Raw genomic sequence first — 18,616 nt, forward strand, 5'->3', positions numbered from 1 at the left:
GAGTCCTTGTCTCTCTCCACCTGGCTGATTTCACTTAGTGCTCTCCAGGTCCAGGAACGCTCACCTCTGCAGCGGCATGGGTGGGCTTGCAGTTTCCGTTCTGCTGTCTGTCCTCAGCTGTGCCAGCTGATCTTTGGGCCACTACTGAGCGCCTGTCACTTCCCTTCTCAAGATAATGATTGTTCTGCTGCCCGTCTCACTCCAAACTATGTAATGTGTTCATTCAGTCATGTGCTTTCATAATAAGCAGAAGATAAAGAGTAAGTAAGATTCAGATCTGGGAAGGAGAAACAGCGTTGGCACAGGAGCTGGCTGCGGTCGGCGTGGCGGTGAGACCCTGTGCAGGGGGTGCTGACCGCACCTGAGCCAGCCTGGAGCCGCAGCCCAAACCAGCCTTTGCACTAGGCTCACGTGGCCTCCCCACGTGGTGCAAGTGACTGTCATGCCCACGTCCTCCAGTTTCCCTGGGAAGATCCTTCCTGCGTCCATTTGAAAGGTTTTCTCCTTTGCAGTAGGGTCTCCAGTTTTTGTTTTTAATTGCAAAGTAAACATGTTGTTTGGAGAAAAATGTAGAAAATATGGAGAAGCATAAAGCGTGATCCTGTCACACAGTTAACATTTTGGCATAGAGCTCTTCAACTTTCTTTCAGTTCATATAAATATATAATTATTCTTTTTAAATATTATATGGCGCATCCAGTTTTATAACTGTTTCTTTTACTCAGCTGCATCTCATGGCTAAAAATAAACTATATGGCACTGGTATCGAGTACCAACTATATTGCTCTGGTATCGAGTATTTTCTACTCTGTAACTCCCAGTGACTGTATACGTTTCCATAGAGTGGATGTACCATAACTTATTTAATAAATTAGAAGGTTTAGGAAAACCAGCTGTTGTCTAGCAGCTAAAGCCATGCCCTTGAGGTCATTGTGCCACATAAAAACCATCCACTGAGCTCTCTGACACACGCGAATTCTTGAAAGAATGATTTTATGTGCAAAATGGTTATAGCTGCCAATCATTCATCCTCAGTATCACAGCTCCTGTGCTCTCCCTGGTTGTTAGGGGGTGATTATGGATTCCCGTCAAATGAGATGTCTGCTATGTATTCAAGACGAGGCAGTTTATATTTTTCTCATCCTATTGCTGTCCCTTCCGAGGAGGTTAAGCCAATCTCAGCGAGACAGAGGAAAACGGGATAGGTACCTGGCACTGCGAGGGAGCCACAGACATGCCCAGGGCCCTCAGACCCCCGCGTGAGCAGATTAGACTGCTACATAAATACATTTGTCTTGATTGTCACATCCCACCCCTGGGTTGCACCTACATGCATAAAAATGGCTGCGAGCCTGTTTTTCAAAGCCTTGTGCCTCCCCTGTTGCTTTTCAACCATTTAGCTCAGAGTCATTTTTTGTGTTGTATCTATTAAAGATGGTTAAGGGGGCTGGGGCGCTTGATATATAAGGACAGATTAAGAAAACTAAGTATTTATGACTTGACTGAGTGCAGCCGAGGGGAAGATATGATAACTGCTGTGCTCAGATCCTGGAGGAGGCATTGTTTTTGCTTTCCCAGTAACTCGATTGTAGGGATATCAAATTCAGAGAAAGTTTTTCAGGGATGACATCATTTATGCTAATGGGATAATTGTGTCAGTTAGAAATTACATTTAGCTGCTAGCAGCAGAAACTTGGAATAGCAATGGCTTAAACAAATCAGATTTCACTTTCTGTCTCATAAGATGAGGACCAGAGGTGCATGCATTGTCTGGGGCCACGTTGCAGCTTCACGATGTCACCAGCACATTCTCCTGCCTTTGGCTCCATTATTCCCAGCCTTATTTTCATGCTCAAGGTCACCTGATGCCTGGGCTGCTTTCCAGTTAAGGGGGGGGGGCAAAAGAGGTCCTTGCCAGCTAAGACTGCTGGAAAGAGCTTTCTTGGAAGCCCATCTACTGACTGTAGTTGTTATTTCATTGACCACCACATCTGCAAGAAGGGTGGGTTTTTTGTTTTGTTTAATTGTGTTTTGAGGTTGGGTACATGCTGACCCCAACAATATCAGGGTCTTTTTACTAAGAAAGTATATATATAGGCCTCTAGGGGTTTCTGCCACAATAATTTATTTTACCCTTGAAGATTTTGAGGAAAGTCTAGACTCTGAAACATTTGCTATGGTGTCACCAGGTTCCATTTGTAGAACTAGCCCTTGACATACAATTTCTTTACTTCTGATCACTCTTATCTATTTTCATTCATTCATTCATTCGTCACAGCATAGCTCAGGTTGACAATAAACCAACCATCGCAAAAGATCTAAGAATTCTAAGAATTATAACAACCCGTTAGCTTTAACCAAGTTGCATGCACCGTGTTACACTGAAGACCATCATCTGAATGCTTGTTCTCAATATTGTGGATAAGGACAGATGGAATACAGACTCATTTAAATACTTAAATTTAATACATAAAGCCAGTGGTGGGAATCAGCTGGTTCGCACAGGTTTGGCAGACCGATACCTAATCTTTTGTTGAGTTTGGCGAACCGGTTGTTAAAATGGCACTTGTCATCAGGGTTCTCTCCCAGGTGGGTGCCTGGGCAGCCACCCAGTGTGGAAATCGCAGTTTACATTCCTTACTCTTTTTAACATTCATCTATGCAACAGCATATTCTGAGCACCTATAGTGATGTTCATTCCATCCATAGGTGAAAATAATTGCAAGTGAGGATGCCAATCAAGAAGCAATATGGAAATATCTTAAGTAACAGTTTTATTGTTTTTTGTCAGGTATTCCATAATATTTTTTCATTAATGTTTTAAAACTCTTATAACATAATCTAGTTTTGTGTACCTCTTTTATTGTTCTTATTTAAATATTAAATGCATGAAATAATAAACGACCTTACGGTATATCATTATTTTATACTTAAAACAGCCTTTAGGGCAGAGAACCGGTTGTTAGATTATTTGAATCCGACCACTGCTTAAAGCTGAGCAGTGGCTGGATGGGGGCTTATTACACTCTTCTCTCTGCTCTTGTCATTATTGATATTTTTTCCCAGTAGAGATTTTAAAAGTCACCTTATCTACTTCCCCAATATACTTCATATGAGGTCAGTGCCATCACCTCTAGCTAGGCATGCTCAGCTGCATCGTACAGCAAGTAGGTGGCAGATTCAGGCTTCAGACCCAGGTTGGCGTAACTTTGAGGTCTATACTATAGCCTTTCCTACTCAAAGGAAGCATGCTTCCCAGACAAGCAGCCTGAAACTAGCTTGAAATGCAGACGTTCGGGTCCCACCCCAAGATCTTTTACTAAACCCCCAAGTCAGGTTTATATATGCACTCAAGTCTCTGTGTCCTGACCACTGCTCTGTACTGCCTCCATAGCCAGTGACTTATCCAGCTCCATCAATCATGACTTTCTCTTAACCGAGTAACCTGTTGAAACAAACCTAATCATGAGTCACTATTTGGTAGCGTGAACACTTTTAAAAGCATTTAATTCATAGCAGCTCATTCTTCCAGTATTGGGAGTCGACCTGGTGCTGGATACTAAATACTTGTGTCAATTACACATCACTCCGACTATAGGTGTCGCAGTTATTAATCACTGTCTGCTTGAAACTTAATATTGGTTGTTCTACTTAAATAAAGCCCTTGCTTTTGCTCACTTAAGGTGTCTTGAGTTTCAAACCCCTGGGAGAGGCTTCTATGGAAAACTCCAGGCACTTATTCTGGCTCCCACCAGCCTCAGCGATGCTTACCCACCTGGGCGTCGCTTTCCCAAAAAGACAGGAGTTTTCCTCCCTAACATCCTCAGTCATTTCTAATCGTTTCAGTCCTCTGTCCTTTTGAAAGAAAGAGAGCTGTGGCAATTGGACAGCCTGTGTCCTGGAGGCGAAGCAGGTAACCTTCCGAGCCTTCGTTGTCCCACCTGTGCAGTGGCTGAGCCACACGGTCTCTGGGGTCCCCTCCAACTCCCCGTGTAACATGACTTTCCAACCCTCCGCAAACATCGTGAGGACACTGGGCTCTGTGTGACATCCACCTGACTGTATTTTTCCAATCAGTGAAAGGATCCCAGGGTTGATTTTTACTGGATGTTCTTGCCAAATAAGGAACGCCTTAATGCTTCTTAGTTGATTTGCCACAGACTCTTTTTAGAGTAAGCAAATGAGTGAGCGAATGAATGAATGAATGAATGAGACCCGTCACCCATCTCAGCGATCGTCGGCTTTCCTAAAGGGCCCGGACCCTCTTTGCTTTTGAACACTTCAAAACGTTTTCTAGCTGCCAGATTCACTTGGTTGTTTTATTTCTTTCAACAACTCTCAAACAGTGTGTATATTTAACACCCTAAGTTGACCAGTCTCCATCGCAGGAGAAAGAGGTAATGGGTCAGGCCCGTACTGGTTGCTGTTGAAGATACAAGCATCAGGGTCACTCCCTTCTCCTTCCAAGAGCTCTTTCTCCTGCCAGAGTAATTTTAAGCAGGTATAGGGTAGTTTTCTCATAAGACTAAATCTAGGAAAAATAGCTTGCTGCAATACAGTGACTGTAACAAACATTGTGCTAGGCATGTCTTCAAAAGTATTGCCCACCCCCGTCCTTTCCTTGCTGTGTGTGAAGTGTTTCTGGTTTGCTTTCCAGGGCAGCCTTCGGCAAGGAGTCAGAAGTCCTTATTGGGAACCTGGGCGATAAATTAATCCCTTCGCAAGACATCCTGCGTGACGTCAGTGACCTCAAAGCCTTGGCCAACATGCACGAGAGCCTGGAATGGTTAGCAGGTCGAACAAAGTCAGCTTTCTCCAATCTTTCAACATCCCAGAGTGAGTAACTAGTGGGGGGCTCTTGCGGGGATGACTGAGGAACTGGCCTGAGCACTTTCGTTTGAAATGTGTGTCATCACGTGGAGGCACGTCCAAGTTGACAGAGCCAGAATTCTGCTCGTGTCGAGCCTCTGGGACTTAGTGATTCTGCAACAGGAAGTAATGTTGGCTTTCCTACATGGGGCATAGGAGGCCAAAAATGGTCCGTGTTCACATAGCTCGGTATTAAACTTTAGAAACATAAAAGCATGAAAGCTTGAACCACTGTATCTCGTGAAGGAAAAGCCATACTTCTGTCCCCCTCACAACTTCTCCAGGGTAGGCACTGTGTCTCAGAGATTAGCGCACAGCTAATGTTTTCATTTTAACTGATACGAAGTTAATGAAAAAGTGTCTAAAAAAAGAGAACAATAGAAGTGATTAAGATGCTAGGAAATAGAGAATATGAGAAAACAATTATTTTGGAAAAGAGATGGTTGAGAGATAATTATAGATTTCAAGGAAATTAAGGAATAGGATATGAAATAAAAACGTGAGACTCTTTTTTTCTGTCAAGAACCAATGATGCAGAGAAAAATAATTTGAAAACTTTAGGGTACATTAACTGTATTCAGTAACTACAAAGTAAATACTTTTTAAAGGCCTTAGTTCTGGAGTTTGTGTTAGGCAGTTACAATAGAGGCAAAGACAAAATGACAGGAAGGAGTAAAGGAGAGGGCAGATTGGAATGCATGAATGGAGAGGTAGGAAAAGGGTAGAAAAGGCAAAAAAAAAAAAAAAATACCCAACAAGAACATGAAAGAAACAAAATCAGCCCTGAACTTGACATCAGTTAACTGTTAGAATAATATCCGAAGGAAAGTGCTTACATTACTTGGAGTGTGAACTTCAGAGTAAGTTGCTTACGATTGTCTTTTGAAAAGTAATTATTACTTGATTAGCACTGGTTTTCAGCACACAGGTGGAAGAGGTGTAGTTGAAATTCACAGGGGTGAGCTATTCCAGAACTCAGGCCCCATAGGCAGAGCCAAGAGCCCTTGAATGCTACTTAGGGTGTCATGCTGATTGTCAATCTATCCTGAAGGTCAACGGAAGGAGGGGGGCTTTGTTTTTGTTTTTTGTTTTTTTAATTTTTTGTATTTTGCTTAAGTTGGAAATGGGGAGGCAGTCAGACAGACTCCCGCATGCACCTGACCGGGATCCACCCGGCATGCTCACCAGGGGGCGATGCTTTGCCCATCTGGGGCGTCACTCTGCCGCAATCAGAGCCATTCTAGCGCCTGAGGCAGAGGCCACAGAGCCATACTCAGCGCCCGGGCAAACTTTGCTCCAATGGAGCCTCGGCTGCGGGAGGGGAAGAGAGAGACAGAGAGAAAGGAGAGGGGGGGGGTGGAGAAGCAGATGGGCGCTTCTCCTGTGTGCCCTGGCCGAGAATCGAACCCGGGACTCCCGCACGCCAAGCCAATGCGCTACCACTGAGCCAACCGGCCAGGGCCAGGAGAGGGGCTTTGGAGTGAGCTCATATACTCTGTTTTAGAAATCTTCTTAAAATATTACTTTAAAATATGAAATAATAAAATACATAGAAGAAAACATATGTACTAAACTCATGGATCTTGGCCATAGAGAATATTTTATGAATTTGACTCCAAAGGCAAGGGAAGTGAAGGCAAAGATAAATGAATGGGACTACATCAGACTAAGAAGCTTCTGCTCAGCAAAAGAAACTGACAACAAAACAAACAGACAGCCAACTAAATGGGAGATGACATTTTTGAACAACAGCTCAGATAAGGGGCTAATATCCAAAGAACTCACAAAACTCAACAACAAAGAAGCAAACAATCTAATAAAAAAAATGGGAAGAGAACATGAACAGATACTTCTCCCAGGAAGAAATACAGATGGCCAACAGATATATGAAAAGATGCTCATCTTCATTAGTTATTAGAGAAATGCAAATCAAAACTACAATGAGATACCACCTCACCCCTGTTAGATTAGCTATTATCAACAAGATAGGTAATAACAAGTGCTGGAGAGGCTGTGAAGAAAAAGGAACCCTCATTCACGGTTGGTGGGAATGTAAAGTAGTAACCATTATGGAAGAAAACATGGTGGTTCCTCAAAAAATTAAGATTAGAACTACAATATGACTCAGCAATACTTCTACTGGGTATATACCCCCAAAGCTCAAAATCGTTGGTATATAAAGACACATGCAGCCCATGTTCATCACAGCTTGTTCATGGTGACCAAGACATGGAAACACCCAAAAAGCCCTTCAATAGAAGATTGAATAAAGAAAATGTGGTACATATATACTATGGAATATTACTCAGCCATAAGAAATGATGACATAGGATCGTTTACGACAACGTGAATGGACCTTGATAACATTATACTGTGTGGAATAAGTAAATCAGAAAAAACTAAGAACTGTATGATTCTGTACATAGGTGGGACACAAAATTGAGACTCATGGACATGTACAAGAGTGCAGTGGTCACCAGGGGGAGGGGAAGGGAGGAGAGGGAGGGCTGATGGGAGGGGAGGGGCATAAAGAAAACCAAATAAAGGGTGAAGGAGGACAATTTGACTTTGGGTGATGGGTATACAACATAATTGAATGTCAAAATGATCTAGAGATGTTTTCTCTAAATCTATATGCTCTAGTTGACTAATACCACCCCATTAAAAACAATTGTCTAAATAAAATTGTTTTTAAAAATATTACTTTTCACTTATACTTTTATTTTATTTTTTTACTGTTTAGTATTTAAAATATTACTTTTTATCTGCTGGTAAAATTAGCAATGTTTATTGCCAGGATCTATAAAACTAGAATATATATCCACCTATTAGGGATAGTTGGGGCACAGTATTGGATCTGAGCAGACTCAGCCTGAGTAGGTATCCTGAAACAACCTTCAACTGGTCCCATCATATCAGGCAAATCTGTCACAAGCGGAAGTCTGAGTTATCTATTTTATCGCCTTGTGCCACCCTTTAAAAAAAATGGTCAGAAATAGCTAATTTCCCTTTTGCTAATTGCAAAATAAACAGCTCTGAAAAGGGACCAAATTCCTCTTGTCCTAAAGATTTCCTTTGATTCTTATAAATGTGGGGCTGCTCGGGTTTCTTAGCTATGGCGAGCCCATGTCCTTCCATTTGGTGACCCCTCATTGTCTAATATTTAATAATGCCATATCTATTTCCAGGAGCACAGCATTCCAGATTTCTATCCTGTCCGTTCTAAAAGGGCTCCATAAGGCAAGACAATACACAACCTCTGTTGCGAATCATTGAGTGATCCAGACAGGCTAACCTGGCAGCAACTGCTTCCGGAAAAAGAGAATTATGCTCAACTTTGCAATTGCGCAGTTAGTTTAGCTGTTGTTCATGTCACCGAGGGTACTCAGTACAGTTTCCATTTAATTCATGTCTTTAATCACCTGTGTTATTCTGACAAAGTCTCTTCTTCCATGCCCACTAAGACTTTGTCTCACGTGTTCAGTTCCATGTTGTAAAATGTACCCTCCCAGTTCCTCTCAGCGTGATTAGTCTACCCAGAGAGTGGTTTCCATAACTGTCAGCATACTGAGGATCCATGTAAAACCCAAGTGAACTGCAGTCACCACTTATGCTGTCTTTGTGTAAATAAAGCATCACACAAGCCAGGTTTATTCTAACAAGCCCAGCTCACCCACACGAATCTGTCCTTTGAGTCCCAGGAGAGGTGTCCATTGATATTTACAATTTGAACAGAGCAGGGACTTCTCAGATAATGAGTTTCTTTGATTGATCCATGTCATTGTGACTCTAGAAAGGGAATAATGAACAGCCCCTTTTGGTTCTTTTAAAAAGTAAACCTGATGACCAGAACAGAAGTTTTTCTAAATCTGGGCTAGGTAGCAGGAAGCAGATGCCAGCTTTTTGTCCAGCACTCATGGTTAGCCAGGATGGGAAAGAGCTCAGAGAAAAACGGCAGGTTGATTTGTTGTTATGCATCTTGTTAACTGTTTGGTATGGCAAACAATGGGCTATATTATCATTAAGAAGCTGTTCATGGAATGGAGTGGAGGAAGTTGGCAGAAACTTATTTTCACAGTAGAATATCTCTTCACATATTATAGGATTCTCATCCACCTCAAAGATCTGTCATACTGAAGAGAATTGCATTTCAGTGGTTTCTGCTCCAGTTTCTTCCGATAGTCCCCTCTGAGTCTTCCCTAAACCAGTTCTACTTTGTGATTCTTTCCAATGATAGTCACCAGTTGAAGGAAAGAGAACACAAGAATGCATTGATTCATAAAATTGGTAAATCAGGCAGCTTCAGGTGTGGCTGGATCCAGAGGCTGGCCAAGAAAGCATCATGTCACAGACAGGTTTACATACCTGCTCACTCTCTCTTTCTTTCTCTATCTCTTGGTATTTTCTCTTTATTTCCATCTCAGATGAGGGTTTTCCATAGAGCAACATCCTTGACCACCAGCAGCCCCAGGATTATTTGATCCTAAACAAAAAGGACATTTTTGGCAAGAGCTCCAGAAACAGTCCTGGAGAGGATTTGAATTGACCCGGTCTGACCTTCTCTCTCATGGATCCCTCTGGTTCTCTTTGTATATGCCTTGTTTTCTGACTCATTCTGCCCACCCACACCTCAGTCTCTGTCCTCCACTCCCAATTCTAGAAGTCCTTTATGTTCGGGATCTGTTTTAGCAAACATGCTTTCTGTGCAAGAAAGCTAAGCAAGATAACATTAACGCTTGGGCATGGCCCTGGCTGGTTTGCTCAGCAGTAGAGCTGAGGATGTCCCAGCTTGTAGCCCAGCATGTGGATGTCCCAGGTTTGATTCCCGGTCAGTGCACACAGGAGAAGTGACCATCTGCTTCTCTACCCATCTCTCTCTCTCTCTCTCTCTCCATTGCCCTGTCCCTATCCCCCTCCTGCCTCCCACAGTCATAGCTTGACTGGCTTGAAAAAGTTGGCCCTCAGTGCTGAGAAAGGCTCCATGATCTCCGCCTCAGGCACTAAATATAGCTTGGTTGCTGAGCAGCAGAGCATCACCCCCAAGTGGGCTTGCCAGGTGGATCCTGGTTGGGGCGCATGCAGAAGTCTGTCTCTACCTCCCCTGCTCTTACTTAGTTAAAAAGAAAAAGAATGGCTTGGGCACTGTATGTATTTTCTTTTCCCCATAGATCACAACTTCAACCTTGTAATAAAGGCACATAATGGCATCTGTCCATTGTAGCACCTACTTTTCTTTAAAATCCTAAAGAAAGACTTTGAGTTGAACTGTTACAGTAAAGAAAATTCTCAGCAAAATGTGACCTACATAACAATTGTTAGAGTGGATTCAATTTGAACACTAATGATTTTCTTTTGTATTTTATCCTTTTGTTTTAAGGATGTGTTGCTTTTAAAAATAGACTACAGAGAGCAGGAAGGGGGCTCTGGGCTCATTTTGTCTGCACTGGCTTCTCAGGGGGCCTCCTCTCTGTTTGGGATTCTGTCAAAAGTCTCCAGGATTAGAGATTCTAAAACTTCCCTGATTATATATTCTGCTCTTTAAGCAACCTCACCATCTAGGAGGTTATCTATTTTTTATTAAAGTCCCCTGGCTGCATTCTAAACCTCTTTCCTTTGTCCTGTTCTTCAGAAATTAAGTGTTGAATATCTTCTCTATAAAGTACTTTAATGTATGTGAAAACAATTCCCTGGCCCCTGCCTGGCCATCTCTGGATAGTAAAGACCTTTGGCCTGAAGATCCAGTCAACCAATATAAAATAACTCCAGCTTCCCTTTTCGCTTGTTCAAACTAGTCTGCATTAATGACCCTTTGCCGATCATTACACTGTCCTCACAATTCTTAAAGATTACAGCTGCTAATGTAATTGCACACCTCAATTCACTGACGAATGCTTATCTGCCTCCCTAGTATTGATTTCTTTTTTAAAAAAATAAAGTTTTTTATTTTGGAATAGTTTTAGAGTAAAGTTGCAAAGGTAGTACCGAATTTTTGTGTATTTCATACCCATTTCCCCCTATTGTTAACATCTTACATTCATCACAACTAATGAACCAATATTGATACATTATCATCATCATCATCATCATCATTATTATTTAGATGAAAGAAGGGGAAATAGTGAGGCAGACTCCCACATGTGCCCCAACCAGGATCCACCCGGCAACCCACGTCTGGGGCCAATGCTCGAATCATCTGAGCTATTTTTAGCACCTGAGGCTAATGCTCCAACAAGCTAGCCTCAGCACCTGGGTCCAATGCTCAAGCCAAGGGAGCCATTGGCTGTGGGAGGGGAAGATGGAGTGAAGGTGGATAGAGAGGAGGAGAGAAGCAGATGGTCACCTCCCCTGGGTGCCCTGACCAGGAATCAAACCTGGGACGCTCATATGACAGGTCAACACTCCATCCACTGAGCCAACTGGCCAGGGCCAGATTTCCTTAGTTCTTACCTAATGTCCTCTGTCTGTTCCAGGATCACGTCTAGGACATCATAATTCCTTTAGTCATTATGCCTTTTTAGGCTCATCTAGACTGACTGTTTGTAGGCTTTTCTTGCTTTGATGACCTTGACGATTTAGGGGCATAGTAGTCAGATATTTCAGATAATGTCCTTTAGTATGGGATTGTCTGATCTCTTTTCACGACAACACTGGGTTTATGGGTTTCGGGAAGAAAAACCACAGAAATAAAGTGACATTCTCATCACATCATATCAAGGATAACTCCTATCACTGTGACTTATCACTGATGATGTTCTGGGATTGATTTTTATGCCTCCAATTCTTGTAATCTTCTCTAGACAGACAGTTTCTTCTGAATTCTAGATCGACTTTCCACTTTCCCACCACAAATTGCTTTTGTCTATTTATCTTTCTAGTAACTTATTTTTTTTTAACATGACAAATGTATCTATTATAAGCACAATGTTTGGACAAGTTGAGTAGCTGCTAAAAAAATTGTTGTCCACCTAAAACAATTATGCAGTTGATATCGATTATAATCTTGTGGGTCTGAAAGGCTCTGTCCAGGAGAAGCTGTTTCTTCTGCCCTGAGCCACTTGGTGGGGGCCTGTAGCTATTTCTCAGTGGCTGGGTGTGGTGAACAGCCCTTGATAAATGGACACAACCATATTAATCCCAGACAAAGCCATGCTGAGAAGAAAAGATTTACCTGAATTTGTTCACTAAAAACGGTCTTATTTTAATCCCTTGTCATTAAGTTCCCATGTGCAATGTTGCAAGTGAAACTTGCTTCCTGAGCAATGGGTTTTAGAGTAACATTTCACAACTTTGCTACACATCAGTGTGTTCAACTGAGCTGTAAAAATACTAATGCTGGGGGCAGGGAGATTGAACTGGGCCCCTCTCCCAGAGATTTTCATCTAGTTGTTCCAGGTGTGGCCTGGGCATCCCAAACCATCAAATCAGAGATTTAAAAAAGCACTTGTCTAAAGGATTGGTTCTCAGTCTTGGCTTATATTAGATTCAGCAACTGAGTTTGTGGTCAGACTTAGGGGGCTACGCCTGTGCTTTTAACACTTCCTCAGGCGATTTCAACAAATAGCCAAGGTTGATATAAAGCCCTTCACCCCAAATTTCTTAATGCTGATAGCTCTTTATATTTGGGAAAGCCTTTGTAGTTATTTTGCCAGCTCTCCTGTTCTCAAACGCTTGGGCTTCACATGACTTCTCTTGTTATGGACAAGAACACCAGGCCTAGAGTTATCTTTGATTCTACAGTAGAATCAAGACAACAGCACCCTTCTGCTTAGCTGTCTTCAGAGAGCCCAATTGTCTTCCAAATCTGATTAAAAATAAAAAACATCCCTCTTACCCTTTCCAAAGCAAGTAAGTAAGAAGAGCACAAAGAACCCGTGTGTCTTTTTAACACAGAAGGCTGACGGCCAAGCCAATTGAATGAATGCGGAAGTGTTTGCACATCAATCATATCATTGAAAATAAGGGTGGAAAGGTCCAGGTGTGTCTGCACATCCCCCTAGTACCTGGCTGTGTGCCCTACTTGGAGACCTTTCTGTGTTGACTGCTATGAGGTAACATTTTCTAGAAGATGGGATATGAATTCTCCCACACCAGAGCTCACTGTCGTGGGCTTTGCCCTAATGGGAAATGAAAGCTAGCACGCAGAGCCCCTGCTTCCGCCATTTGTTTTTCTGCCTTGACACAAATGAGACTAAAAATGTCCCTCGCCACAATCTCATGAGACATTGTCCTGTTTTAGCTTTGCTTCTGTCAACCCATTAAGCTAGAATTTTCCCTGTCATAATTTCATCTGATTGTTTTTAATTAAAACTCCATGCATAGTAATTCCTCTCCTGCTCTGGTATTTACAAGTTTCAAATATTTGTAGACTGTTATCGGACGGCTCCTCGGACATTTGCCCAGCCTTACTCTACATATTTAGTGTCTCTAATCATCTTTCCGTGGTTAGGCTTTCCGTGCCATCATCATTTTTTGGCCTTATTAGTTGTTGTTGGGCAGATAAAATATATTATGCTCACTTTGTTAAAAATAGCGCTGCCCATGTGAGGCCGTCGCCCAGGTGATATTAATGTGTGTTGAGAATCCTTGTAGCCTGGGGCTTGGTTTTGGGATTAAGCCTTTCCCACCCTTTTTGATGTGGGGTGGTACAATCCAATCATGCCTCAGAGAGGTGACTTTGTATTAGAGACTTCCCTATTTTGTATATTGGATTAAAGGTTTTGAATCTACACTATAAAATAGGGGCAGAAAGGGAGCCTTGCTCTCTTGGTTCCTGGGATGATTAGCATGAGAGAGCAGAGAAAGGCCACATGGAGGAGGCCAGGAGAAGCAGCCAAGATGGCGGAGTGCTGAGTGAGATGCCAGTTTGTGCAGAGTTTGTATCTGGGATAAGGAAGGAGATGGGGAACTGAGGAGAATAAGGCTGGTGAGCTAGAAACCTTTGATTCTAGGAAACTCGGATAAGTCAGTGGCTTTGTGAGCACTGAATGTGAGTGGGTTTTGGAGCCCAGTGTGTGTTTTTACTTGCCCACCGGGTGCAAGCTAGAATTAAAGAAAATGGCCTATCAGTTTTTGGCTCCATTGTTTCTTTACCGACTGTCCGAATCCAATGCGAACCTGCATGGGCCAGGCGGCTGCTTTGATAGTGGCAGCCGTGCCTACTGGCTTTACAGTTGTCATGTGTTTTTTTTCTTTTGTTGTTTTGTGTGTGTGTGTGTGTGTGTGTGTGTGTGTGTGTGTGTGTGTGTGTGTGACAGAAACAGAGACAGAGAGAGACTGGTAGGGACAGACAGACAGGAAGGGAGAGAGCTGAGAAGCATCAAGTCTTCATTGCAGCACCTTAATTGTTCATTGATTGCTTTCTCATATGTGCCTTCACTGGGGGGAGGGCTCCAGCAGACCAAATGACCCCTTGCTCAAGCCAGCAACCTTGGGCTCAAGCCAGCGACCACGAGGTCATGTCTATGATCCCACGCTCAAGCTGGTGACCCCACACTCAAGCCGGAGACCTCAGGGTTTCAAACCTGTATCCGCTGCGTCCCAGTCTGACACTCTATCTACAGCGCCACCACCTGGTCAACCTAGTTGTCATGTTTTTAAAGCTGACTCTCATCCTGTGGCCTCACCCTGGTCAATCTTCTTCCTTTACTGGCAATACCTTCCAAGTTCATTGCCATTGGTTAACTTCATGACCACATTGTCTACCAAGAACATTAAGTCACCGCTGGTGTCCTATCTTGTCCGTACTCTGAATTTGTTTTGATCTTATCTAACTGACACTACTTCTATTTTTGTTGAACCTTTATCACTTTTAAAAATGATATCCAAATATATTTTCACAACTGATCATGTTGTATAGAAATAAAAACATCAGATGATAATTTTATGATGATTCAGTTTTGTTCATTTTCAGTCTTCATTATACTCTGTTGTTATTTAAAAGCTAATTGAAATTTATCTTAGTAGAGGAAGAATTGTGTGGAAAGGCGCTGTGCTCAGGGTGTTCACCTGATCTTAGGAATCCCCCGAAACCCATGTTGCTACTGGCAGCAGAAATGCTGGTAATTCTCTCGTCTTGTAAGACCCCCAGCTCCACGTCCGCATTGATGTGCTGTGCGCTACCACTACCAGCCGGGCTGCAGGCTGACCAATGGGGTTCCCATGTTCCTTTGCTTTTAGCACAATGTAAATACTGATACACGAGAGTTAGTCCCCTTTTAAAACATTTCTATTCTACTCTTTTTTTTCTCTTTTCCTCTCATTGAATATTCTCACATGGCTTATAAACTGTGGTCATTTTTGCCTCTTTCTCAACATCTTTCTTCTTTTAATTCATAGAGCCTTTCCCATACTTATCCCTTACTCTAGCGGGCATATAGTGGTAGTTGACCTTACATGGGGCAAGTCAGGCAAGTTATTGTGTTACCATAGAACAATTATTTAATTTATTTAACTTTTCTGAGCTAATCAGGCATTTTACCTATGAATAGAAACATTGGGTTACTGTAACCATTGAATGAAATGAGGAACTTGGAATTCTTAGCTCTATGTGATGCACAGTGGGTACTCAGTATGGGGTTCCTGGGGTCACTATTTTGCATCCTATCTCTGGAGCTCACACCTCCCCTGGCATCGGGTCTTTACCTTTCTTCTCCCTCTCTTGGCTTCCCTTTTATCTCAACTCCATGGTTACTTTTAAAACTCTGTTCATATCGATGCTCCAGAACATTCCTTGTAAATCATGGCTGTCAGTCTGCCAGAGATTCTAAATGTATGTGAGGTCTGCATTGGGTGTCACCTCTGTCTACAAGTTGCCCACCTGAGAAACCACAGCTGAGTCTCAAAAGAATACCTTTTTGTTCTTCAAACACATACCAGAACCAAACACAATTCCCTTCCTGTCAGTCAATCAGCTGGTCATCCGTAGAGTTCATTGTCCTGTGCTGAGCACTGATCAAAAAGCAGCACCACACCTCCCTCTGCAAGGAGCTGATTCCCAATTATGGAGCCACAGAAGGTAGTGCTGTGGGCGCTTCAATGTAATTACAGAGTTCTGCATCTCTGCCTAGGAAGAGTTATGTGGCTCTTTCTTTGAAAATGCCGACATCTGTATCCATAAGGGAAATATTTTATTAAAATATGATAATATCATGGATGCTTAAATGTGGTGGCTGGGAGCTTCCAATTGAATGATTACCTCTTCAAACAAAGCCAGAAGATGGTAACAAGAAGAGGAGATGGGAATGAAAATCACTGGGGAAAGGGAGAGGCAGAAGAAGTTGGAAAGCAAGAGAGGCCCCTACGGTGTCATGCAGAAGTCTCAGGGCCAGCCCACCGACATGGTGGAAATGCAGAATGACCCGAGGCCACACCCAAGCGAGGATGAGTGGCTACTAAGGTGGGGGGACTCAAATGAGAAACATGAGGGGACTGAGGTGTCTGCTAAACAGAAGCAGTGAGAGGACCATAACGGAAGGCACCGAGCATGCTGTTAAATCTAAGCTGTTATGTGGACAAGCCCTCAGCTCGTTGGTGCTTTAAACCCTCAAATAAGCCCACTACTGAGGGTGAACCATGACTTAATGAACTCCTTACTAGAAATCAAGTGTGTCTCTTCATTTCTTCACCCTTGAGACTTAAGTTTGGCTGTGACGCCATTCCTTAGAGAAAGCAGAAAGAGGCGAGAGCATTGGCCTCAATTTAATGGAAGAAATCTCCAGCACTTTGTGGGATTGAATTTAGAAAAATGTTCTCAATGTAAAGGGGATATGCTCTTTCAGTCCACTTAGTTATTAATCAATAGTGCACAAAGACCATTCCGAGACTGTGGGAAAGTGTAACAGGGGTGGTGTGCATGCGTGTGCGTGCCTGTGACAGTCCCAGAGGTGCCATGGGAATGGGAATGGCACTCAACACTTAGATTGCGTTTCAAACTTTCAAGGACCTTTGTCATCATTAATTCTTAACCCCTTATTCCTGCCTCAAGCTGTGTGACAGGCCAGCCATTATTCTCTCAGTTTTACAAAGCGGGGTCGGGAAACACAGAATTCTGGCCGTTTGCCCAAGGTCAAAATGAGTCAGTGACAACATGGAGACTTAGGCTGATCATTCTCAGAATGCAGAGCATCGTGCCCGGGAAGATAACGTAATTACCCATTCCTAGTGGGCCTCAGACTCCAGCCAGCATGCCTCTGTTTCCCCCACCGAGATAACACTGGCCCTCAGCTGATTTGCAGATTGCAGCCGCAACTTGAACTTGCTCCTGTGACCTCAGTATGAATGGCACGGAATGCACTTTTCTAGGGGGATTGGAAGGGGGAGCGATCTTGACATTTCATCCACTTAAGAAACTGAAGTGTAGCCTGACCTGTGGTGGCGCAGTGGATAAAGCGTCGACCTGGAAATGCTGAGGTCGCCGGTTCGAAACCCTGGGCTTGCATGGTCAAGGCACATATGGGAGTTGATGCTTCCAGCTCCTCCCCCCCTTCTCTCTCTCTGTCTCTCCTCTCTCTCTCTCTATCTCTCTCTCTCTCTGTCTCTCCCTCTCCTCTCTAAAATGAATAAATAGAAAAAAAAATTTAAAAAAAAAAAAAAAAAAAAGAAACTGAAGTATAAAAGCCGTGTCCCCTCCTGTCCCCAAGGGTCTCCTGGGGAACCAAACTTTCTAGTCATATATTTAGGGAAAAGTTTTTTTTTTTACTTTATTAACCTAATTTCAATACTGTAATTATATCCAGTATTATAAATTATACAATAAAAATATGAAAGACCTTCATATGAGGTACAGGTATGTATTAGGTACAGTGTTGCTTATTAATATAATATAATAGCAGCTAATTTTGTGTACTAACATCTTTGATCTCCGGTTGTTGAGTCCTGGGTAGGTTTGACTGGAGTTCTTCACTAACAACTCAATCCAATTTTTATGAAAGAAAGAATAATGAAGATTTTTCTATAAGACTTGTGAAAACCTAAGTGTCTTTCTAGAAACCAAGAGTCTCTGATCAAATCCTTCGAGGAAGCAAAAAAAGAAAAAAAAATCCTGTAAATGTCAGAAAGATGTGACATCCTGAAAACCCCTTTTGGTCAAATTCATCTAAAGAAGGTACTATTTGTAGGTGACTTTTCAGCAAGCCTGTCTAAAGCTTCCCACTGCAGATAAAAATTCAATAACCTTTCACTGTGGATGTGCCACAATTATCACTCATTTAAAAACAGTCCCCCTAATAGAGTATTTTATCACACCAGACATCCTCTGCGTTGTTCATTATTTAGTGTTTGCTAAGCTGATGGTCCTTCCACGGTGCTTTCCTTATCTCTGTTTCTACAGAATTGGATTTTATATTTCCAACCCAGTCAGATATGACAAGTCATTTTCCTCCCTCTTGTCTTTTAAGAAACGCAAACTTGATTTCTTTTCTTCAACAATCACCACTTAAAGATTAAAGTCATTGGAAATGTCTGTATTAACGAGCTTCGGGACATGCAGTGTCGGACTGTTGCATTTTAATTGCTACTGGGGATCTCCTCTCTTCTTTGTTTTATTCTTTTTAGTTTTCAATATATGCGTGTTTTCTGTCTCTTTGGAACCTCATTCTTCTAAATCATATAGTCATGGCAGAGATGAGATGTTATGAAGCCTGACGTGATTAGAAGACAAGAGCAGGTATTATCGGAATTATTGTATTATAGAACCTCAGGAAAGGTGATGATAAGCTGTGTAACCAGGTCTCTGTATATAAAGATTGTC

The 18,616-nt window shown here is 42.4% G+C and overlaps 1 protein-coding gene across 1 annotated transcript in view; it reads left to right on the plus strand.

Annotated features, from left to right (window-relative positions):
• The window catches only part of EXOC4 (exocyst complex component 4), a 701,469-nt gene that overhangs the window by 582,890 nt on the left and 99,963 nt on the right, over positions 1-18,616 (plus strand). Inside the window, exon 14 of the mRNA XM_066362739.1 lies at positions 4,658-4,836. Coding sequence (XP_066218836.1) covers positions 4,658-4,836 — 179 coding nt within the window. The remainder of the gene's footprint in view (positions 1-4,657; positions 4,837-18,616) is intronic.

Source organism: Saccopteryx leptura, chromosome 2 (assembly GCF_036850995.1).
Source record: "Saccopteryx leptura isolate mSacLep1 chromosome 2, mSacLep1_pri_phased_curated, whole genome shotgun sequence".
Lineage (NCBI taxonomy): Eukaryota > Metazoa > Chordata > Mammalia > Chiroptera > Emballonuridae > Saccopteryx > Saccopteryx leptura.